At 35.6% G+C, this 25,364-nt stretch overlaps 1 protein-coding gene across 3 annotated transcripts in view; it reads right to left on the bottom strand.

Annotated features, from left to right (window-relative positions):
* The window catches only part of IMMP2L (inner mitochondrial membrane peptidase subunit 2), a 481,592-nt gene that overhangs the window by 437,020 nt on the left and 19,208 nt on the right, over window positions 1-25,364 (bottom strand). For 2 of the 3 annotated variants that reach the window (XM_064447503.1, XM_064447497.1), the window contains exon 3: window positions 24,524-24,627. In XM_064447503.1, coding sequence (XP_064303573.1) covers window positions 24,524-24,627 — 104 coding nt within the window. Of the gene's footprint in view, window positions 1-9,389; window positions 9,430-24,523; window positions 24,628-25,364 lie in introns of those variants that run through there. The other variant, XM_064447510.1, reaches the window with a different exon arrangement.

Here is a 25,364-nt window from a genome sequence, read left to right as displayed (position 1 = left end):
GCATATATAAGTACAAAGCATCCCCACTCAAACACCGTTCTCCACTTTTTTCTGGACTATTCATAATTTAAATCAAGGAGCCTTTGCCATCCCACACCATATCCCTGCGTAACACCAATTTTCATTTGGTCAAATATGTAACAACTGATTAATATTCTGAAAATTAAGATCCCAGTAACATTACAATATTTGAACAGAATACATTAGTTCAAATACAGCAAAATGCCCACTATCACAGAACAAAGACCTTAAAGAAAAATTTATAGTAAGACAAATTTTTAATAAATTTATAAATAATAATTTATAAATAATAATTTATAATAAGACAGAAAGACTACAAAGGGATTTATTTCCTCCCGAAGATTAGCTTGGGGTTTAGGTTTTTTTTGTTTTGGGGTGGGTGTTAATATGTTCCTTATATAATGGTCAGGTTCTGGCTAAACAGTCTGTTTCACTCAGGGAGAGTTGTATTCTATCAGCCATTCCTACAGTTCCAGCAGAATTACTGTCCCTTTCTATAGACAGAGAGGGAAAAACAGTAGCGCAGGAACTAAAGGCCACTAACAAGCCAAAACTAGTGTTACGGTGATGAATGGTAGGAAGAAAATCAGATAAGTATCTGACATCTGTATGGGAAAAGCTGGAATCCACCTGAAGCAGAAAATAAATTTCACTGATAACTAGTTTTTTATTTTTGCTGAACCTATACCTACTGATTACTTCACCTGCTTCCAAACAGAGCCAGACTGAAAGCACAAACTCTGAACTGAAATTGCAATAATCTTGAAACCTCTGGAAAAGACACTTTTGAAAGATTGCAAATGAAACTGCAAAAGTGAAAGAATTCCTTGAAGAATCTTTTATTCATTTTAAACTAATAAGTCAGACTTATAATTAAGGCACTTGGCAGATTTCATTATAACAGATCAGATACTAATTCAGTTCAGATAGCCAAAGCTGCAGGGTGGAGGGCGAGGGGCAAGGAACTAACAAAAGATATGACTTCACACTTGGAAAAGAGTGATATGTGATATGGCAGGCTGCAGAAATCACTGAGGACAAAAAGAAAATGCCCAAACAAAACAAAACAAAACAAAACAAACCACAAACAAAAACCCTTGCTTTGGCTACAGAAGAAAATAAAAAGAAATTGAAGAATACAAAGTGAAAACTTCGGAGAACCCTCACAAAGGAAATACTGCGAGAAATAGCGTAAGACAAGAAGCATATGGAATGTAGGGCCACACATAGTATTTGCAAAACAACGTACAACTGCAGGTGATGCAGCCAAGAGCTGCCAACTCAGAGAAAGGAGAAAGAAGTCACATCTGGCAAGCATACATGCATCAAAAAACCAGCAGATACAGCACTGCAAACCTGCTTAGAGGTGATGCCTGCAAGATCCAACCTGGAAACGGACACTTCTTCGAAATAACAGAAAGCCTTGTGAATTTAGAGCTAAATTTAGGCTGTCTCAGGTAAATGTTATTTCTGGAAAATTCTTTATAAACATAACTAGAATCAAAGCATCGATAGAGAAGACAACCAAAATTGAGAGCTCAGAGTAAAGAATTAAAGATTATATGACTCCAAACTAAGGTGGCTAAAACAGAACTAGGTAAGCTTTTTTCTTACTGTCATGATGAACAGAGATAATACAATCTTTTAGAAATTCTAAAGCTTTAAATCTTGTGCAGTAAATACCAGTACAGAAAAATATAGAAGTAAAAAAACTGTGCTGGTATATCAAGATTCTAGTGACCCTTTATTTTTAAAATATGCTTTCTCAAAACTAGCCTGATGTCCTCTACTACTTCCACCTCTGAAAGAGAATGGTAAATTGGGATGATATATATCACAATGAGTTGAAGGGTATCAGAAGCTCCAGAAAAATTCTTTTTTTTCTTTCCAGGAAAGTAATGTAGTATTTTGTAGAGAATGCAAGTAAGACTAGAGACCTCAACCTCTTCTTCCACTGTCCATCTCATTAAACCTAGCCTGGGTTGTCCTGACAACCTGACAATGCCCTTGCTCTGGGAAACGGAGAGCTGAGAAAGGCCTCAGCAATGCGTCACAACAGCTGCACCAGACACAGTCTCCTCTTTCCAGATGAAGGTCACAAGCTAGAACAAGGAGCAGTCAGGATACAAGAACAAGGCTGTCAGGAAAAGAGGAGGAAAACACTTTAGGAAAGAAACCAGTAGAAATAAGAGGAAGGTTCTTCATTCCTCTGCACTTCTGCACTTTAAGTGCCACAGACAAAATTATTTATCTGCCCACAGAAACAAAGCATTGGCTAGGGAAAAGGGGAGAACTGGAAGCCTGTGCTCAAAAGAGAGATACATGATTAGGAGAAGGGCAAAAGGGTGGATTGCCTAGACAGGATCACAAGAGGTAGATTTCCTGGATTATAAGATACGAAGGTTATTGTGAGGAAGAGGAAAAACAGTAGACCGGTTTCAGGGTAAAACATCCCTAAACAAGGCAGGAGAGCTAGTTCAAATTCGCCAAACTTTTGATGAGTGTTTCAAGAAAGTCTAACGAGTGGACCCCGTAGGAAAGTGCAAGAGTATCTATTTCACTGATCTTGAGTAGGTTTCATTATTTGCAATGAGCCTTTCAGCACACAAGTTTCAGGTGGTAGGGAGCTTTGGCCACACTTCCAAATGTGGACATTCCCAAGGAAACTTTACTGATAGAAATTAAATACCAAGAAAATTTATATACCACCAGGATTACATGGATTTTCAGAAGATATATTCTGGACATAAGTGCTACAACAAAAATAATCAAATCCATCAGCACCTCTAGATACTCCTACGATAACATGTCAACTCTAGTAGCACTGTGTAACCATTTACTATCATACTGATCTCTCAGCAAAGGACTCTGGTTTTTAATCTTTGTTGATTCTATCAACTTACAGCAACAGCAATGTCATTTCACTTTTTACTTGTTTACTCTCTGCATTATATGATGGTATTATTCTGCAGGTTTTATTTCAAGAAATAAGGATACTGTCAAATAAAAGGTCATACACAAAATTTAAGAATTTCTTGACAGTTTTGAAGACTAATTTGCATAAAAGTAGGAAGAGTAGCCTCACCTCACATCTCACCAACTTGGTTATTCTTTTCCAACAATGAGAGTTTATTTTTTATTTGATTTGGTGATTTTCATAATTGTCTTTTTTCCTTTAGAAATGAAAGACTGTGGATAAGTAAAGTTACTCCATATGATTTTTGATCCTATACACTTGCAGTTGTTACCAACTGAAATGCATTTCTGCAGTTGTTTCCAACTGAAATGCATTTCTTCCTGTTTATCAAACCTCCAACGGAGTACGGAAGTTGAAGGGGGGGGGGGGGGGGGGGGGGGGGGGGGGGGGGGGGGGGGGGGGGGGGGGTCGGGGGGGTGTGTGTTTGGTGGGGGGGGGGGGGGGGGGGGGGGGGGGGGGGGGGGGTGGTTGGGGTGGGGGGGGGGTGGGGGGGTTCCTTTGAATGCTGTGTTTAGAAGCATATTTGAGCCACTGCATAATGGCTTCTGTCCTCCTTTATAATCCTCCTATCAACCACTGGTTAGTGGACAAGAGCCACTTCATCTGTCATACATATCAAATTAGATGGCGTGCAACAAAAATGCTCTGGAAAAGCTTAAGTCAGGAGAATAGAAGTATGGAGATGACACAATGAGACCAGTGGTGTCAGTTGGAATGGACAGCTTTGTGTATTTAAAGTATTCAGCATACACTCCCAAATCTACCAAGAGTTTTAGCCTGGATATGACCCAGACAGAATTCTTCTGAATTTCTGTAAAACATTACATTCCCTACAGTAAACTGCAAAAAATTATGCCATTCTTCAGAAGCAAGATGTTTCTTCAGCAGTTACTATGTACCTTCAGAAAATTCATTCCACACACAAACACATATTTCTGATACCATCCTAAAAAAGGAGAGTCTTCCCCAAAAACAGAAAATCCAAACTATGGCACTTGCTAGAAAAACAATGGGCATGTAGCTTTAACCAGGTAGCTAAAACATCGTAAGATGGCAACTGCTTCCTTTACTTCAGAGTAAATATACAATTTTAGCTATACATGTATACAGTAACGAACTAATTAAATGAGAAATTCACATGGAAAATAAAAACTAGATGGATGGGTTGCTTCTTCTAGACAGGAACACAGCTTTGACACAAAATCAGACTACAACTGGGAAATAATATTTACAGAAAAATGTTCCCTTTATCCTCAACAAGCATACACATTCTTTCTTGTCAGCTGAAAAAGTTCATAGTAAACAGTTCTAAAGGAAAAAACGTGGCTTGAAATCCTCCAAGATAAATCTCTCTCTGATGAGGAATGATCCAAGTTCATTAAACTTTACACAGCACATTCTTCACCATAAAAACAACAGAGAAACAGAAAAAAAGAAAAAAAAAAGAAAAAGAGTGCATGGGGAAGAGATGAGGGAAGGGCAGACTGAGTTTTTTCTGACTCTGAACCACGATGTAATTCCAAATATAAATGAAGTTGAAATACCACAGCGAAGTTTTCCTTATTCTACCAGCAGAGGTAGTTTCTTTCCTCTTTTACTTGTTATATCAGTATCATGAAAATCCTAAAAGAGCAGCTGCTTGTCACAGGGTGGAAGTGAAATTAAGCAGACTTGCTTGGCAGCTTAACTACTGATTAGAAAAAAACTGCTTCAGTTCATAAAAGATATTGCTATGCATCTCAGTGAATCAACCTCCTTCCAAATTTCATTAAGACCCTTGCTGGTACATAGCTGATAAGCAATCATGGCTTGTTTTTTTTTTTCTGTAAAACATCTTTTTGTTATGGTACTTATGAGCATGTGAGACCGCTAGCTCATGCAGTATTCACCTCAGTACTTAATAGAAGCTAAAACCAAGCTAAAAGTATATTCTGATAGTACAGCATACTGTCAGAATAGAGATGTAGCCACAGCAAAGATACATTAGCAGAAATGTTTCTGTCAATCAAAATTCAAACAGTAAAAAGATTATAGATAGTGTTTCCATTCAGAAGGTATCTTTCCATATCTATATGCAAATCTATAATTATAAAAAGTCTTGTTTTCTATATGCAATATTTACAACACATATCTGCTTCATATAGAGACTCCAGTTGCCATTTATTACACTTTAAACTGAAATGGGTCTTATTTAGCAGGAAATCAATTCTTGCCCTTAATTCTATCAGAGTATGAGTTGTCTGCCTAGAAAGCAATACATCAGCTACAAATTTATGGCTCAATATGGATACCAGCCCACAGCTGAAAATTTGCAGATCTATATAACCAAGCACATTAAACAGTCCTCCTGGGTAACGTATAACCAGAAGTAACTCTCATAATTCAGCACACACTATGGGAAGAGCTATTACAACCACGTCTGTTCACCTTTTTTGGTCCAATCCATTTCTGAAAGAAGCTGTGCATATTGTCAACATAATGAATGAAATCACAAGACTCCTCATAAATTTTAAACGTCCTAGGGGGTTTCTTCACCTTCATGTGAAGTCTGAGTACTGTATGCTTAAACTGGAGTGCTTTTGGTTTTTTTTTTTAAATTAAATTATGTATTTTGATGAATGTGCTCTTTTATTGGCTACATCAGCATTCTGTAAAATGCCTGAAAGTGAAAACATTCAGCAATATTATAGCTGTGTTTTCTTAGATTAGTCCTGTTTTACTCTATAATCCCTTCAAACTACACTGGTTTTCATTACAGTAGAAGCTCTTCCCATATATCTTTCATCATGCCTTAGAGATTCTATTATTTATTTTAGTATGAAGAACACTATAAAAATAAAATATTTTTTAAAATGTACCATGAAATTCCTTAAGGAAGGGGGTTTTATATCATTCTAAGAAAATAATCTCTGAATTCTAGTAACAGAGAAAGAGGATCACTTCATTGTAAATACAAGATAAGAATACCGCACATCTTCTGTTCTGTCAAATGTAGTAACACAGAATATATTTTATTCTTTGTAAAGCAAATGTTCCCTAGAATAATCCTTTTATAGAAGAAGCTTTGCTGGGTTATTTTTATAACTGAACTAGAAAGCAACCAAGTGAGTACGTCAGTGTTGGTCAGAGTTCGGTATATTTAGTAAAACAAAGTCTTTGTTCCCATTATACAGCAGCCTTCAATATTGTCATGACATTCTTTTATCAGTAAAAGGAAAATATTTGAGAGGCTGTGAATTTCTAAACTTAAACCAGTAACTGTAAAAAAGGAATCCATTGTGCAATAAAAAGTACAAAACCAGATTTACTTTAGTTTAAAGGCTACCATTTTCTTCAATCCACCTTGCTCCTCTCCTTGAACCATTACTGTTTCCACTAATTTTAACACACAGCAGAAATGTATTACAGCATAATTTTGTAAACAACAAATAAATTGGTTTCAGGCAATACATTATGATTCATTAGTATGAGAAATAAAAAAAGAGCAGCACAGGTGTGGAGATCTTTGAGTTTTTGTTCTGTCATTTGGGAAAAAGTAGTATTTGTAGCATTCATAATAAACTTTGAAGTTTGATAGCAGAATTTTAAACCATCATTAAAAAAAAACCTACATAAACCCAATACATTGTGGCTGGGCACATTTCTCACTATAATACAGCAGTGAAGTTTAATTTTGAAAGTACACGAACCTTTCCCCTGTTTTCTTATTTTGCATAGATTTCACAATGATGGTCTTCACAGATGTAAGTTAGGAGTATAAAAAAAGGCAGAAGCAACTAAAAATCAAATAAATATACCTCATCCTAAGAGCACCATCACTAAATAATCATGGATATGAAGAAAAATTATCATGGCATTCATTTTCCTCTTCCAGAACTGCTTCTTCAAATACATCCTGATATCACTAAGACATGAATTTAATCCTAGACACAAACCATGTAACTTGGAGCTAATGATAACGGAAGACACAATGTTCATGTCAGAACTGAACATCCAATCTATTCATACCTTCCTACAGTACATGAAGTGCAGAAACGAGATCATCTTTGAGTACTTCCTCATTTTGCTACAATATCTATTGAAAGGAAGGTGAAGTTTGACCAAGAAATACACACTCTACACATAACTGGCAACTTCTTATGTTTGAGAAAAGTTCTAACCAATGGTGTGAAGACTGTGCTCAGACTCGCATACATCCCAACCTGGATTCTACATAAAGAGCTACTGAGATATTCAATACTGGCACAATTCTCAGCTAAATCTGAAATCCAAATTTGAAACCTAATACCCAGATGCATGGATTTCTGATATCCCCTGGATGAAGAACAAAAAATACCTGATAATTTTTGCACTTTGTTGCCACAGGAGGTTGTAGAGAGAGGTAACTTTTAGCAGTTTATGGATTAGCTGTCACTGAATTTGTTTAGTTTTAAAAGGATGCTGGACAGATTCAGGGACTACATTAATGGAAAGAAGCGTATCCAACGGCTGTCAATGCTGAGGAACTCCAAGGGGAATTGACCACAGACAGGGAAACCACACAACACTTGCCACCTTCTTTTGCTAGTTTTGGCAATAGATGCTGGCATAAATGTTTTCTTTGTCAGAGATTTCCTATAAGTAGCCTTAGATTTCATTGGACTTAAAACCTCCACATCCCAATATCTGACCGCCCATCTTATTTTGGCAATTGCTGTGCCAGCAACTTAATTTATAAATCTGTGGTTTAAAAGATCTCCTAGCTACCCTTCTACCAGAGCCCTCACCGAAGGACTTCAAGATTTATTTTGGCTTGCAATAAGGTGGGGCTCAGCTAGCTTTCATGTATTTGTTCCTAGATTGAGGTACTGCTCCTTTTAAACCTTGAACACTTAACAAGAATCAAAATTATATTGTTTTAAAAGTGTTATGAATGTTGACTTTAATTTTATAATCTCACTCTAGTGCAGAACAAAATGAAACAAACTTTTTTCTACATGATGAATGCTATTTCTTGGTAATGATGTTTTTGCAAGTAAAATCTCTGTCAGCTACTTTTAGGATGCATACAACACAATGTCCTTACAACCACCCACCATATTTATTGGAACACAAGCCTTTAGGTAACACTGTCACCTCCATAAATTCATTTAATAAATGAATTTTTTTCTTTTCAAATTATTTGCATCAATTGGCATTTAATTTATCATTCTTTATGCTCAGTTCACAAGTCTATACTGCACTTCCCAATAGTCTACCCTATTTAAGTGTCCAAAGCTTTATCTTAAAAATCTCAGAGATTATTATTGCCTGTTGTTTTCGGTAAAGCTTATCAAATGGGAAGGAGTTACAATACAGTGCAGTAGATTTACACCCAAGTTGGTTATTAATGGGGACAGGTAGCCTAAGAAAGGAAAGGAACAGGAAGAAACCAGGAATGAAGAAGAAACTAAAAGGTATTATCTGCTCTGACAGAATCAGAGATAATTGATTATCCTAATAACCTCACTCCCTTCTGAAACTGTTCCATTCACCATGTTAAATGTAGGCATCAATAAAGGACCCAAGGGTCAGAAGTTCCCACTATAGTCAATACTATCAATGGAGCCTGCATTTTGATGTCCCACTTCTGATGTGTCTATTTGAGTGGAGCTGAATCTTTCTCTGTTATACTAACACACCCAATGTTAATGCAGTACACTATTAGTCAAAGACGAAGTTTGGGATTGTACAGTAGCCAAAGCCCCTGTACTGTTTTAAAGCCCCTGTAAGCTGTTTTAAAGTGCAAGAGCATAAACAATAAGTATTTGGTTAAATATTTATGTATATAAATGAAAATATTTCTTTCAATTCATCATTTGTGTGAGAACTTCAGCATTCTCTTTTAAACCCTTGTCATAAAATACTGCTTGAAAATCCTCTTAGATCAATGTGGTGAGAATCTAATTAAATCAAGTTACTGAACTGTATCCATAAACAGTGGTTTTAATTCTGTCAACTTAGTATCACTAATGCCATCCATAAATTTTGTCATGTTTACAAAGAAACCATGAAAAAGTCACAGTTTCACTACATAAGTTATGCTCTCTTGTGTGACTGTAATGGGCTTTGTTAGGATAACAGCAGCCAGCCAATTTACAATTTTCAGGCTTCATTTTGTCGGCATCTGTGATCCAAGGGGTCATTCATTAAATTATGACCGTTTTTCTTCCGTGTGGTTTAACAGACAGAGAAGAAGGAAGGGAAGAAGAAAATATTGATGTAAATACAAGAACAGTAAGGAAGACTCCCCAATACTATTTAATTACCTGCAAGTATAACTCATTAACAGATGCTTTATCACAACAGCATGAAAATTTGGCTGGAACATTGAAGGCCCTTGTTGGTCAGCTATTACCATCTCACAAAAGGAGGTTCCCAGATACATTCAGTGAAGAGCAAGAGATGTCACCCTGAAATTCAAGATATAACATGGAAAATATTTTTTTCTGAACATAAGTAAATTCCATGCAAATAACCCTTAAAACTGTATGGTGAAAGAAATTCAAATAATTTCATTACTATTTCATCACCTAGTTCAGGGACAGCAGTGGAAAATTCATATAGAAATATGTTTTTAATCTAAATTAAAATCCACAGCATCTATCTGGCCCATCATTTAAAATAAAATATCTAAGGATAATTGATAAAAACTAATTTCTGGAAGTGCTCATTTTTCTCCATTAACTAGAGAGAAATTCTGGTGAGTAGGCTTGATTTATGATGTTTAACTATTAAAACAATAGAGATAATTGGAGTAAGTTTAATGCAGAAACCCCCCTTGAGGCAACAAAGAAATCTATGTGGACTTTCTTGAACGATGATGCTTTTGTCTAAAATCAGCACCCTTAGGCATGGCAAAATATAAATAAGAATAAAATAATAGCCTAGGGGCTTCATCCTTAAGGCTTCATTAGAGACTCTTCAAATTAAAAAAAAAAAAAACAAGCCAAAAGATGTTATGAAGAGAGGAAATAGATTTGCTTAGTGGCCAAACTTTAACAGATGAACTAGTCTGTTGCAAGCACTGAAAAAGGAAAGTATTACTGTAACCTGTTTGTCTAAGGAAGTCTGTAATGATAAAATAAAACAGACCAAAACCAAATCAGCAGTAAAATGAAGATGTCAAAACTCCTCTAGAATCTCTGCTGCATAGAGATTCCACCAAAATGCAGCTAGGATCAGCAAAACCAAAACAATCTCTCCAAGTGTCGATCATATAACTGTTTTTCTCCATCACAGGCCTGTTTTCAGCTTCCTTGTTTTCTCTCTGATGTTTCTGTGTGTTTACTAGGACTGGTTGAAAGTGGCAAGACTGACATCCCAAGATTTACACACTCAAATTGAGTGGGAGTTGAAAAGCAGTTCATTGTCCAGTAACACACCATCTGTGGCTTGGGTAGGACCTTGGATACAAATGCAATCTAAGCACCAAAAACCATTTACGGGAGAGAAACATAAATATGTTTCTTTAGCACCCCTCTGTATAAATCTCATAATCACATTGGTTGCAGTGCTACAAATTCCCTTCAGCTTATTAGTATCCTCCTTAATATAACAATCCAAAGACACTGAGAAAACAACTTTAGGAAGAGATCTCATTTGCCTGTAAATACACAAGTCAGAATTATTTTTTAAGAACTATTTTTTAAGTCTTCTGATTTTTTGAAGCAGTTTAAAATATATATTGGATTTAGACCCTACAGACAGAAAGTTGAGAGTAACCTGGGCTGTAGGTTGGACGAGCAAGATGGGGATTACAGTCTCTCTTCTCACAGGCAATATAAACCTCATACGCTCTAAGGAATTACAACAACAGGGGCTCCAAATCCTTTCACGATCTAGGTTCTCAGCAGCACCAACCATTGCTTTTGTTCCAAATCACCCAGGGAAAGGAGAAAATAACTGACTTTCATAAAGAGCACACACATTTAAGAACTTTTGCAATGAGTGTGAGTGATATGCTACAGTCATTCTGCTACTGCATGCCAACTGTTTCAAAATATGACCTCTGTGTGTCCATAATTTGTATTTCCCAAATGGATTATGCAATCTGAAATCAGTATACAAATATTACATATGAATAATAACCATTATTAAATGATTATGGAAGCCTCCTATTTGCCAGCATGTATATCACAGATACTTTTTAATAGTAATCTCATCAATTCACACCTGTTAAGAATTTTGCTATTACAGTTCACAAATTCCTCGGGTGACTAATTTTCTTCCTGAATTAAAGATAATTTTGAATATCAGCTATTTGTACTAGTCTACATTTGTTCACCTTTTGTTCTTGGATCAAACTTCCACAGCAATCTCCATAATCAGTTTATTCTTAGAAAAGACATGGGAGATCTAGCAGGAATATATGAATACAGGAATCACAAACCTGTTACATTCAAAGTGCCTGTTTAAAAAACAGGGTTCTTCATGAGACAACATTAAAAATTGTGTGACTTTTATCTTCATGTAGATGAAACTCATGACAAAAGCAGTATGACGTGTTTTATTTGTTCACTTTGTCAACTGCAAGTATGATCCAATCAGAAAAAAATCAGAATCTTTACTGAGCCCACTGCAGTATCAGTCATATTACTATTAACATATCAAAAAGCAGGAGTATAACCGGTAGATTAGAGGTACCAAAATGGATTATTTCTAGCCTGAAGTAATGCTTTGTGCTAATAAGACCAAATGCTCTGTACATGTTGTCTGAACACCAGGGACTGACACATGTTTGCTAGCCCTGCTGCTACCATCTAGACAATATACTTGTTGCTGAGATGTAATACCTCATGAGCTTTTAGCAAACAGTACACAGCTGCACACAGGAATTGAAACAAGCCACACAGTAGAGCTAAATGTAGTTGCTAGCAGAAATTTCTAGAATAGCCCAGGAGGACTTTTACAAATCAGGACATGAAGAGTCCCTTCAAATTTAAATTTCCCTTGGCGGTTAACTGCTGCTGCATTAGCAAATCTTGTGAACTGAAAAGCCCTGCTGAGCTGCCCTGCATATAGTTATAGCACCGCTGAAATCCAAAACACAACTGTTAGAGTCTTTGCAAGCTCTAAGTATTTTCAAATGTCTCAATTCATTCACATACAGACTAGAGAGAGATGTTATACCTGATCACTAACCGCAGCTAAAAGCTGATTAAAACATACAAAAAAACAAACACACACACAAAAAACTTGTTAAATGTTATAAAGGAGGAAGGGGAAACTATTTAGAATAGACAGCTGGAATAATGGTGGCAGATTTTAGGAAAGTGGGAGACAACAGCTCCTGAGCTGCACACCGCAGTCCTCCAGTTTTAAAGTAACACAACACAGAAACAACTATTACACTGTCTAAATACATACATAAACCTCAGCACCCTTAATGCATTCACAAACTCTGTAATCTCTTCAACATCAGAAATGGCCAAAGGATTACAAATGAGAACTGACCAGAATAAAAAATTGGAAAGCCAGCTACTCAAAACTTCCTCAAAGAAAACCACTGAGAGAATGCCCAAAAAGGAGAGATGGAAAGGAAAAGAAAGAGCAGGAAATATTCTATATGAATGTGTTCAGCTGTTTTATCAATCTAGACAAAGTTTCAGATACTAAGATGCACTTCTTTTCTGCTAAATTTGGGTTCAGACACTCAGAGATCTTTTGTTTTGCTATACCACGTTTGATCTAGTATTAGCTAACACGTGTTCACAACACCATAAATTTCTCCCAACATCACACCTTCCCATCACTGTCAGTTTTAAAACATATGGCATGAGATTCCCTCTCTCTCAATTAAGCAGCAGTACTGCAGTCCCGCTGATGCAGAAAAAGCACTGTCTGACCACAGGAAAGCATAAGGTTTCATGTAGTAAGGGTGACAAGTGTTCATCTTATTTTAAAAGTCTAGCTAACTTTCAATATTACAGTCTGGATATAATGGGATAACGTAAAGGTCAAACATTTTCCTAGAAGGTCACAAGAGGCCCATGAAAGATTATTGTTCTTACAATTTCCTGGCTTTGCAAGGTATTTTAAGGTGTGTTACAATAAACATATGTCAGCTATACCAACAGCCCCCTTCAATTCTCAAAGGTGTGCATGCTGTTCCTATGAAGCAGGGGTTATATTGACCTAGAACAATCTATATTCTTCACAAGTTTTACAAAGAAATCACAGCTCACAGTGAGGAAAATGTAGTTAACAAAGTCACTTCATCTTCTATGGAAGCTTCTCCTATTTTAATCAGAAATCTGAAACCATCTCATAAACTGTTTGGAACAATGCAACTAAGTCTCTAATTCTGTCTCATGGATTCAGCGAAGCTATTATCAATTAAGGATATGGAATATAATTTGTAATTATGTTTTCCGCTTTAATGTTAAACAGATAAGCCTTTGAGCTCCAGGAAAGTGCAACTAATACAAATCTGCTCTAGAAAAATACTACTGTCGGTGCCTTAAAGGGCTGAGGAACACACTGTGTGTGACTGCACATTTAAGTATCTTCCAAGAGTATCTCTTTACTAAGGTCAAACAGCATCAGCTTAAAAACAGACTGTTCTGAGGGCGAAGGGGATCTTACGCAGACACAAACATCACAGAAGGCCTTCTGGGTGTACAGGAGGCTATTATCTTTTGCTTGCTGGCAATATACTTTCCTTTATAGGGCAAGAGCACACTTCTCTCATTACAGTTGTCCTAGTTTTTGAAACATCAAAGTTATTGTTCTGAGAATGCCACTAATTTGTCCCTTAAAGCAAACATATAAAACAACACATAACACAAGAAAGATGCTCACTAGGTATCTCTTTCTTGCTTTAAGATATACACTATTAATTACTGAAATAGTAAATGGCATTATGCTATGGATCTTGGGTTTAAGTGAACAATAATTTTAAGTTTTTACCTCTACCTTTTTCCCTAGTCCAAAGTTCTGTTTATAGAGTACTTTTTTACATTTCACAAAGGTAGCGATAAAAGAGGATACCCACACGACCAGGGAAAATCTGAGCTGAGTGGCTAGAGAGTAGCAGGCTAGATTGTTCTTCTCCATATTGGCAGAGGAGACAGGTCAAGTTCAAATCAATTTCAGTTCTATTTATGAAATAAATGAAAAAAATTCTTGTAGATTCTCCCTACATCAAGCCATTAAATTACAGCCATGACACTAAATTTTGGAGGTAACCCCTCTCTTTGCTTTCAGTTTCTATCATATTAAATTTTTTTGCGTTCATGCTAGGTGGCCTTTATACCCTTTTCCTGACACATTTCTCTCCGATTTACAGTCAAAATGCTGACCTTGTCCCTTATGAATGAATCCAGTCAGACTTAATTGAAAATTTAACAAGTGAGCAAACAATTACTTGTGTACTTTTCCAGGCTCCTCTTCTCACTTGGGAACTGCTCTCCACATACATTAGCAAAGCAGTTCTCTTTACTATAGTATGTTAAACATGACCCAATGTTCAGCTGTCTGCATGCAGACTGCCACCCACCCTACTGTTTCACAATACACATCTGCCTGAATCTACTCATTGTTTCTGCTTTAGAGAATTTACACTCTAGTTATAAAACCCAAATGCATTCTTACCATTCTCTGTACATTCAGCTATTAACACAACAGGCTTTCATTGCGTGACTGGGTCTTTTAGAAGCTGTTGTAAGACAAATATCACAACCACAACTACAGAATAAGAGGTTTTTAGAAACTCCACTTCTGTGGTATAAAACCAATTAAAAACAGCATAATGCATATTCTAAACACTAACTGGTAATGTTGACTTTTAACTTTGAAAGGATATAGCAATTACATCTCATAGCCTAACAGTTCCATTGCTGAAATTCCATTTGATGTAGACAAACAGAATAATTCAGGTTGGAAGGGACCTCTGGGAGTCATCTGCTTCAACTGCTGGCCAAAAGAGAGACAACTGCAAAGCTAGATCAGGGTGTTTGAGCTTTGGCAAGTCAAGTTTTGAATACCTCCAAGGATGGAAGATTCACAATCTCTCTGGCTAATGACTTAGCCATTCTAATTGTGCATTTTTTCCCCTTATATCTGGTCAGAATGCCCCTTGCTTCAATTGTGACCATTGTCTCTTTTCCCTTTGCTGTGCACCTCTGAGAAGGGTTTGACTCCATTTCTCTGCAGCTAATCAACATGACAGCAGCAGTAAGGTCCCCTCTCAGCTGAACAAATATATATGCATGTATTTAAAGCTACATTTTGTTCAACAGCACTTTGCAGGAGCAGCTGATTGCACATAAAAAACTAATGTTACATTCATTAATACAGCCTAATATAATTTCCCTAGAAAATACAGTGATGATAAGGTTAATTATAATTTTAAAACTGATAATTTGCCATTCCCTTGTTTTTGCCTTTGCTAACAGGCTGAAAAAAAAACAGAAAACAAGGCCAAGAGTCTGCTCATTACATGCAGAAATATTCATGTCCACAATATACTCAGCACAGGTCAAGACCCATGGTTTTTCTTCCAACTTCACCAATTAGACTGGAAATAAGTATTTTTGATGTGTAAGCAGAATTCACTTTGTCAGCATATGTACAGTTCATTGAAAGATTCCTAGAAGTAACATTCTGCCGTTAATATTTATGGTTGCTCATAATACAACTGACTAAACTGGCTTAGGGGAAGTTATTACTAAAAGATATGAAGTCAGCTGTGGCAGCATTTAAACTATAATTTGTCCAAGAACACACTGTATGAAATATCCTGTATAATAAAATATCACCTTAGTACTTCCCAGATTGTACACAAAATAAAAGCCGCCTAACTGCACAAAAGGCTAAAATGTATTTAGATACCTTTTGGTGTACTCAAAACTACAGAACCAATTTCATTTGTTTAATAGCTTATGGCCAGGACTTTAAAAACAATAAAATAAACAAGCTTCATTGCGTAAGAAAAATTACTGCGTTCTAGGTTTCAAGCATTGTTAAATCATATTACAACATGCTACAAACATTTCTCTGTTACAGCTTTCATACTATTGCAGGTAACAGAACTTAGCATTGGAAAATGCAAGCTTTGATGTTACGGAACTGGTTATCTTTGGAAGAGAATGGTTTCCTATGGAGAAGAAAGGGTAAGCTGATCTCCACAGTTCTACAAAAAATATTTTTCATTGCTCCCTCCAAGTACAGAAAAAACTTTTCATAGTAGAAGTTGATACAGCATCTTTAGAGCCAAAATGTGTTACTCTTGAATCATTCACGACTCAAGTAAAGCAATGTGAAAGGTAAGATCTTGATCTAGTGAGAAGTTTATCTTAAACTGAATCTAGTACTTCATCAGTTCAGCACTCCAAATTTCATCAGTTCAGTGGACCTAAGTTTAAGTACTTCAATACATATCTTCTTTAGGAATCATAGTTGGTGCACTGGCTTCCTCACAAGTCCTTTACCTTCAAGGGAAGGAAATTACCTTACTTTCAACAAACTATCAGTTTTCTTTCAGTTTAACAATCCTCTAAAGCTTCAAGGTATTTGCTCAACAGATTGAGTACACATTCAAAAATTATGATCCATCTAAACTTATCATAATCAAAAACACACTTGCTATTTTTGTGCAAGGATAACCATATGAATACCGATGACTTTTTATCCTATACCATCCCAGATGTTCAGTCAGAATTTACTTAAGAATACCCTATAAAGAATGAGCACTGGAATTCCCCATTAGTTGCTGAAACAATAGTATTTCCTGCTTCTTCCAGCAATGAGACTGTGTAGACTATTTCAATGACTTGTAAAACCTTTCCTAGCTCTAAGTCATAAGCAATGTCAGACATAAATAACCAGTAATTACTTCTCAGCAGTTGAAAGTGTACTGAGAAAAAAATATATCAACTATTTCCCTATCAGAGTTGTCAAATTTTCTTATGGTTAAAGAAAACAAAAAGTTTTGGAAAAATATACTTTTACCTTTCTGTACATACATCGCAGCGGGCATTTATATTGCCAGCATCTGCTGAAAGCTAAGCAAGTTCCTAGCATCTAAATTATAAATATTTCAAAAGGTAAAAGTGACATTTTTCTAAATCAAGGCAGGTTTCAAGCTCCTTTTGCTCAACATGACCTTCGCAGGGCAGTCAGCCATCACACTGTAAGGCAGGGAGTTACAGGATCACAGACAGCTTTCCAGCCAATCAAATAATGGCTGTAATTTCTGCAATGTTTCAAGCAGCTGCCCACTTAGACCCGGGATCTCCAACATACTGGAACTGCCCATCTTCAAGAACAATAGAAAAACCTGGTTTATGCTGTTCCCTTTTCCATTGAATACAGGCAGGTAAAAGTTATTTCATTTGTTAAATAGGTTTTTTTTCCCCCTTCTCATCTTCATACACTTGATCACTAAAAAGTGAATTAAAAATAAATTAATCAAATGAAGGAATAAATAAATTAATTTTGTTTAAATTGAATAAGTTAATTTTGTTTTGAGATTGAAAATTACTGTTATCAGTCCTCCTTCAGCAGAAGGTAAATCCTCCTTATATATTAATTAGCTGCTAACACCTTATCTGATCACCTTACAATTTAAAGATCACAACAGAACAGTTTTTCTCCCATCCTTCTTACATTCCAAAGAATCAGACATATATATATATCGGATGAAACTTCAAATCTAACTTGTTTTCATTATTCACATCCTAATCTGGCTGAACCGCAACATAACCATAACTTGCAGTTTTTCCATTGTAAATACAGATGGGCCAAGAAGAAAAATACTTAAAACAAAGGGTACTGATCAATAGATAATCCTGCATAAAATAGCTTTAATCTTGATGCTTCGATTGATTTTTCAAATTCATCTTGATCTGAATTGGTACTGAGGTTGGTAAGATCACAACTTCCCTCCACTTTCACTACAATATGTCTTAGTGAAATTTTATGCTACTTACCTCAGTAGTAAATTCAACCATATATCACAGCCTATGCATCTGATTTTAATTATTTTTGTCAAGTCCCACAATGCTGCATTTTAAATTAAAAGCAAGGGCTATATGCAGGGAAAACAAAACAAAACAAAAACAAAAAACACCAAACCCAAAATCAAAACCAACAGCAAAAGACATGGAAATAGTGTTTTTCCAAGTTGTGCCCTTCAGCCACTATAAGATGAGAAGTGATGGAATTATCTTATGAATAGTCACTAAGATTAAACTTATATTCTAACTGATAGGAATTCACATTTTAAACAGAATTTCTGACAACCACACTCATGTCCATAAATTTATCCAAGGGATGCTAACTAGAATCAGAAAAATTATTCAAGTAATGGTCTTCTGTTATTAAATCTCAACATTTGCTTTTAGAGTCAAAATTACTGATCTTATAAGCAAGGTTTCAGATCCACTTACATCCTATCAAGTACCTGATGTAGATTTAATAATTTTATCTGACATACGTTGCTGTGATAGAATGACAATTTCTTCTTTTTTAATTACCAGTTGGCCGCATTCTGGTTTATGTTAGCTTAATGTATGTAAGCTTAATGTTCACTTTTGTCCAATCAGGTTACTGTGGTAATCAATTAAGTGATTTTTAGTAAACTTGCAATGTAGTATTCTAATGAATACTGTAATAAAGATTCAACAAGCAGTGATTTGTTTCTTAATTCAATAGCAAAGCCAATAAAATTAAAATCAACCAAAATATGAAGTTCTCACTGGCACCACTTAAAACAATACAGTACTCTTACTGATCAACTAACAGCTCTTTCACAAATGGCCTAAGCCATCTGACTGACTTCCACATCATTAACAATTTAAAAAAGAAAATATATTTACTTTTAGTTCTCCAAATTGTAATTTGACCACTAAAGAATCTGTAAGCCATAACAATCATATATGCAACTTTTTGGCCTAAAGATTCTAGCCAGACTCTCTCCAGAAATTATTCTTACAATCAAATCTTGTAAACTTCCTACTCACATCCGTAGACTTTAAATCAAATGACTGTAACTTTAAAGACAACAACTTCTTTCTTCCACAACTGCTCCGTTTCCGCAGTATTACAATAATTGCCTACTTAAACCCATCCTGAGCACTTCATAATAAAACTGAGGATCATGTACGGTATCTGAAAACTTTCTTTAGAAAATGCATTTTACTTTATATATACAAGATGCGAGTCTTCCTTTCATCTACAGTATCTACACACATATATAGTATGATATCTACTCTAAGACTAGATTGTAACACAGATAATAAAAGTAGACCTACATATTTGATTTCTATCAGGAAGACATGAGGATTTTTTTTCCCATCTGAAAGAACAACTAGGAAAAGATTTTCTGAGGTCACTGAGGCACAGAAAGTAAAGTGATTATTTAGCTTCTATGTCAGCACAACCTCCTTTGCAGTGTCCTACCTGCCAGAAGACAGATGACTTGGTACAGGGACCTAAGTACAAACAAAAATAGAATAGAAATTGGAAGACTTAAGAAGGTCAGGCAGAAGTATTCGTAAAATGTTGTACAGTACTTTAGTCAGAAAGAAACTTTCTTAAAAGTAAATTAAATATCTATTCATGTTACATCTACCAGAATTTAATAGGAAGTCTTTTCATAATTACAACTACCGATTCAAATTCAATGCAGTTCCTTCAATAAGTACCTTCTTACTGATTTTTATTTTATTAGGAAAGTCTTATTAATGAAATGTCAATTAGTGATGTTTTATGAATAGTATGTATTCACTTTGCGTCATTTGGGAACTCTCTTGTTTCCATCAACTGAACAGGACCACATTCCTTCAAAATTTGTATTATTCAGATTTGTGTGAATAGGCTGAAACTTGTTGAACCATCACATAAAATCATCACAGCGACTATCTTTCCCAGTTCTCATTTCTGAACAGATGTCAGTGATGGATACAGCAGCAGAGACAACCTCACACACTGTACTTTGATTCTTCCTCCAGAGTGTTGATTTGCACTGGATTTTTCAGAGTTCAAACACATATAACCTTACACAAAAATACTTAGCAGTTACTAAAAGTAAAGGAACTTGCTGCACGCCCTGAACGTAACCTTATAGTCAGAGGAAGCAGGGACAGAAGCTCTTTAATATCCTTCATCAGGTTAGGAGATAGGAAGTAAGCTTTTTTAAATGTAAAGACATTTTCTACAGAAAAATTTGGTTTTGTGCTTAGAGCAACTATGCTTTTTTATATAAGAACTCACAAGCTGACAAGAAAAATAAAACATTTATTTCCTTATTATTATAGCTGACCTTTAAAAACATGTTTTCAAATATATAGCCCATTTTCATTTAGCTATTACAGTTCAAAAGTTTAGAAGCATGTCACCATTCAGAATGTAGGGAAAACCAGCATTGGTTCTCAATCTTCTTCTAGATTACATTAGCATAGCTATTTTGATTTAATGCATAATCACACATTCTAAATTAGAAATGGAGGGACACCTGGCAACGTACCCAGCAAGTAGGTTCCCACTCCCAGTCACACCTTGGAAAAGGTGTTCTCTATTACAGAAGTGACATACCTCCAAAGGCTAAAGTTAGTATCTATGAATATTTACAGCCTTGAAATTTCATCATTCAAAATCTAACAACCCTATTTATACTGCAGTCATTGTTAGCTCCTTTGTTAAAAAACTATTAACCAAGTAAAGAATAAGACAATGTCCAAACTTTTATTTATCTCAAATAGCATTTTAAACGTATGACTTAATGTTGTGTTTACTTAAATTTTGTGATATCGATAAAATACCCATTCTACATAAACGCACGATTTTTGCAATCTTCTACGTGCTGCAAAAAGTTTTTTTACATTAAGACGGGAATTGGGAATAAAAAGAGGACAAGATTTTACATTGAGGATATAAGTTTTGCTGTAGAGAGAAGCAAAAGGAATTCTAGAGCTATAAATCATGCTTTGGCAACATCTTTTAACAACACCACCTGCACTTGTGCACAGTAGAAACCAAATTATGTATAGGTAAGTTGGCAAAAATGTCCTTTAATACTTAACAGGAGAGTACTAGCTCCATTAGTACTAGGAAAGCAGTTGCAGCATATATTCCCAAGGACCTGCACGAGCTGTACAGCCTACGCTGCGATGCATACTGCGACAGCCACAATGTTGTTGGCATTCAAACTTTACAGGGTAAAACTAGCTGGGAGAAGCCTACTCATCCTGTAACTCATTCTGCAATATCTGATAAAGTTCTACATAACTCTTGGGATCTACCTCAGCAGAGCTCTTATAAAACAAAATATCTGTTTCACCACAAAAGTTATGGAAAGATCAAGGCCTGTCTGGCAAAAATTCATTTTGTATTCATTTATCTTTTAAAGATGACCTCATGTGCCACATGACTACGTCCTCTCTTTGACGATAAATGAATGCATTTGCAAAACAAAGAAAATAACACACTATTTTTGCATCTGTTTAAGAGATGCATAGGTAGTATTCTGGAAGACATAATAATGGAAAGTATTTAATTTATTGAAAATACATTCCTGCTTTGAATTTTCATTTATTAAGTCCCAGTAATATAGCACTATCTAAATAAAGCACTGAAGCAAGTGATCAAATTAAGGATGATATTAATACCCCTAAGTTCTGAATCAACTTAAAATTGTAAGTTCAAAAGTTATAACATGTAACATTGAGCTTTCTTAATTCTGGTGTCAGTAAGGATGAGTTCAAGCTAAAAGAAAAATGTTAACTTAAAACATCTTCTAAAAAGCTGAGGTAACATTTAACTATTTGTAGAACACCAAACAAATCATTCTTTCCTACCAACTTATTCTCTTCATTGGTTTTATCTGACCCTAATTTGATACCTTTAAGGACTAATGCCATTCTAAACATTATGTCTAAAACCAGGTATATGCACACGTGTGCACTACACGGTGGCTCATTTCAAGGCTGTGGTTGTGGTTGTGATGCAGATGTGATCAGATGCAGAGAAAGGGATGAGAGAGACACATGACATGTTTCCTTAAACATGCAATGTTTACATAATACCTTAACTAGGCATAAAAACCAATAAGTGTTTGGGAACAGGGTGCTCATTTGTAATCAAAGTCAGCAAGTAACAAAAATAGATATGTTCAAGAACTAGATTCAACAAGAGAAGAAAAACTTTGGGATCTGTAAGCAGTATCACAAGCATAATCACAGGCTGGTTGATCCTCTCCTGGGGCATCCAGGTCCACCAAGACTAACTCATCTCTTTGCTCCAAGGTTTGGCTGTTGGCCTTCTACTTATACTAGACTTTGCCAGTTGGGATCTCAACAATCCCTTTTAAGAGTTCTGATAGAAACAGCAGCCAACCAGAATGACATGATTTCTGATGGTATGAAGAAAGCAAAGAACTTGGACGGCCCTGGTCAAGTTGTCATGAAGGAATACTTGATCCCAGCTCTTGTTCTGCAAAAGACCACCTTCCCAGAACCTCATAGCTATTTTCTGCTTATGAAAATAGTAGAAAAGAGGAGACAGTGGGTAAATGTTAAGCAGCTAAGTAGAATATGAAAGAAGGTTTACATATCCATCTGCCCATCTCAGTCACACCAACACTTTCTAATCTAAATTTCTGACAGGAACAGAAAAAGCGGCAGCTGATGAAAGACTGGCCTTCCTTGTTCATGCCTTGCCTAAATCAGCCAAATCCTCTGAGGACCACTGAGTAAAATTCATGCATATATATAGGATATCTATTCACTAGTGAGTTATAGGAATCATAGGTAAACAACCAAAATAAAAAGGATAAAAATATTAATCTGTTTACACAATAAGAGTCTCCTGTACCAAAAGTTTTCTCAAACAACTCAGATACAAAATCACATCCAGATACTATAACCTGCAAGTCTTAACACAATTAAAAACTTTACAATAAGCTAGTAGGCCAAAGCTGCTTCTGACAAACTCATACCATGAAGTACTTAATAACCTAAAAGTTGTTACTGATATATAAAATATCCTTCAATATTTTCATATGAGAACTACTCAATAGACTGTTTTTACATTGTTTAACTTCCTTTGTATTGTTCTTAAAGTGCTTTCTGAATCCTCTAGTCTGATTGTTCAGTGTACTGCCCCAAAGATTAAGAAAAACCTCAGAACAGTGCATAAATACAATGCAACTTCTTCCACATGGGTATACATAAGCTCCACCAGTAACAGGCAAAATTTTCAAAACATACAAAAAAACCCACAGCATCTAAAATGTTACTTATCATGCCCAAACATACAGCAAAGGGAAATCAATCAATGCAGATGGCTCAGATGGTACCACAAACCTTTAAGTATAATAAGAATGAAACTATTTATTCTGTTTTCTTGTCAGACAACATGCCCTTCTTCTGTTCAGTCAATTAATTACTAATCAGATACATTCACTGTTTTAAACAATCACCAGAGCATGACTTAGGCAGAGGGATGCACACACAGGCAAAATAAAATTTTACAAGCAGTCATTAAGTGGCCTGAAACTGGAGACCTTTTTGCAATATTAGGTGTTGCAAACATGAATAAATTCGTTTTTGTAACTAGACCATTTATGGAAAATCTCAGAGGCCAGACAATAAGACAGATCGTAAAATAAATTTTAAGTTTGTAACAAAAGAAGAGTACATGAGAGAGTTTGCTTTAAGAGCTGGCAGTGAAAATTGTCATACAAATAACCACTACAGTGAAGAGGTAGGCAAAAAAATGGGACAATTAGAAGAGATACAAGACAAAAAGGAAGCCAGATAATATAGCTTCCAAAGACAGTTGTTATAATCTACATACTGTGCATTTCACTTACAAAACTAAAACCTGAAGCTTAAACTATCCAAGCATGTAGTATGAGTATGTATTATATCACTGTGTCAGTTATGCACACTTTGACATTCCATTTCTATATTACATTAAGGGTGAAATGGAGTTTCTGTCCTGGTAGTCTTCAATATTTTCAACAGCAAAACACTGCCACCTTTTGGCTTGACACACAAACCTCTCCATTATAATTGTAAAACTTTTTTTGCTATGTTTGTCCTTTATGGAGATGGTTGAATTCTTGTGATCTTATTTAAAATTTTATTCTGTACCCAGATTTCTCCAGAAAAATAAAAAGTCAGTATTAACTGGCAAGCAAACACTATTTTTCTCGCAAATATGACTGCATAGACAACTTTAAAAGTATACTCCGTGAAGCCACATAATGGTTTATCAACTTTCTCTGCTTATCTCACAGCTCTTTTTTCTTGGCAGTTTTGGTGCACATATATACTGTATCAGTTGATATCTTACACGACATTTCTTTCAAGTAAAAACTTGGTAATGCATTCTTTGTACAAATGAGTTTTGAAAACTTATTTAGGAATAACAATAATACATTATTAAACATTTTACATTCCTTGTTCATATATATACTTACAGTATTCTACATTAAATATTAAATACTAATGGTTCAACATTTATATAAGCATGTATTGAAATGTATGCAAAATTACTTACACCAATGACACAATGTCACCACGTTGCACATCATAATTTCGAATGCTCCAGTGGTTTAAGAGCACTACATCAGAATCTTGTCTTCCCCCAGGATTCAAAGAAGGCTGAGAGAGGGGGGAAAGAAAAACAACTAGCTTTAGATCTTTATTTCCTTCATGAATCTTCCACCTAACTCTCAGTCTATCAACAGGTGAAATCCATTAAAATCAGTAAAAACATACCCACTTACTAGAAGAGGACCAAGAATCCACTGTATTCTGGGAAATATATTTCTTTATTAAATGCTATGTTAAATGTCATTAATTTCTGGCAACCTGCAGTTCACATCTTTCAGTGCACTACTGCATGCAAATTAAATTACACAGGATACATACTTATGACAAGCCTGATGAAAAGAAGTGATTGCCTTTACTTCTTATCATTTACTATTAAAAACAAAGGAGAACCAAGAACACTAATTCCCAAAAAAACCCCACCAAAACTTTCTGCAGGCATCTTACTGCTTATACAAGCATTATGCACTAAGAATAAAACTCATACTTGTAACTATACTACCCTCAACACTCTTCGCAAAGGGAAAAAACCAAACCCTACACCTACAGCATATAGTGACGCTGCCAGTAAAAGTGGGCCTTCCGTAACAGGATACAAACAAGCATGAACTCTCACAGAACCATACAGTGAAATAAGACTGTTCACTAATCTCAACATTTAAAAAACCAAAGTAATTAATTAGTGCAGAGTATCAGGAGGTACACAGAACTGCACGTAACCATTTTGTGTGACGTGGTACAAAACCAGAATACCTGGTTAATGCTGGCTCTGAGTTAACCCATGAGAA

The sequence above is a fragment of the Phalacrocorax carbo genome, chromosome 1 (genome assembly GCF_963921805.1).
Source record: "Phalacrocorax carbo chromosome 1, bPhaCar2.1, whole genome shotgun sequence".
Lineage (NCBI taxonomy): Eukaryota > Metazoa > Chordata > Aves > Suliformes > Phalacrocoracidae > Phalacrocorax > Phalacrocorax carbo.
The sequence above is the reverse complement of the archived record's forward strand: the minus strand, read 5'-3'. Positions and strand labels throughout refer to the sequence as shown.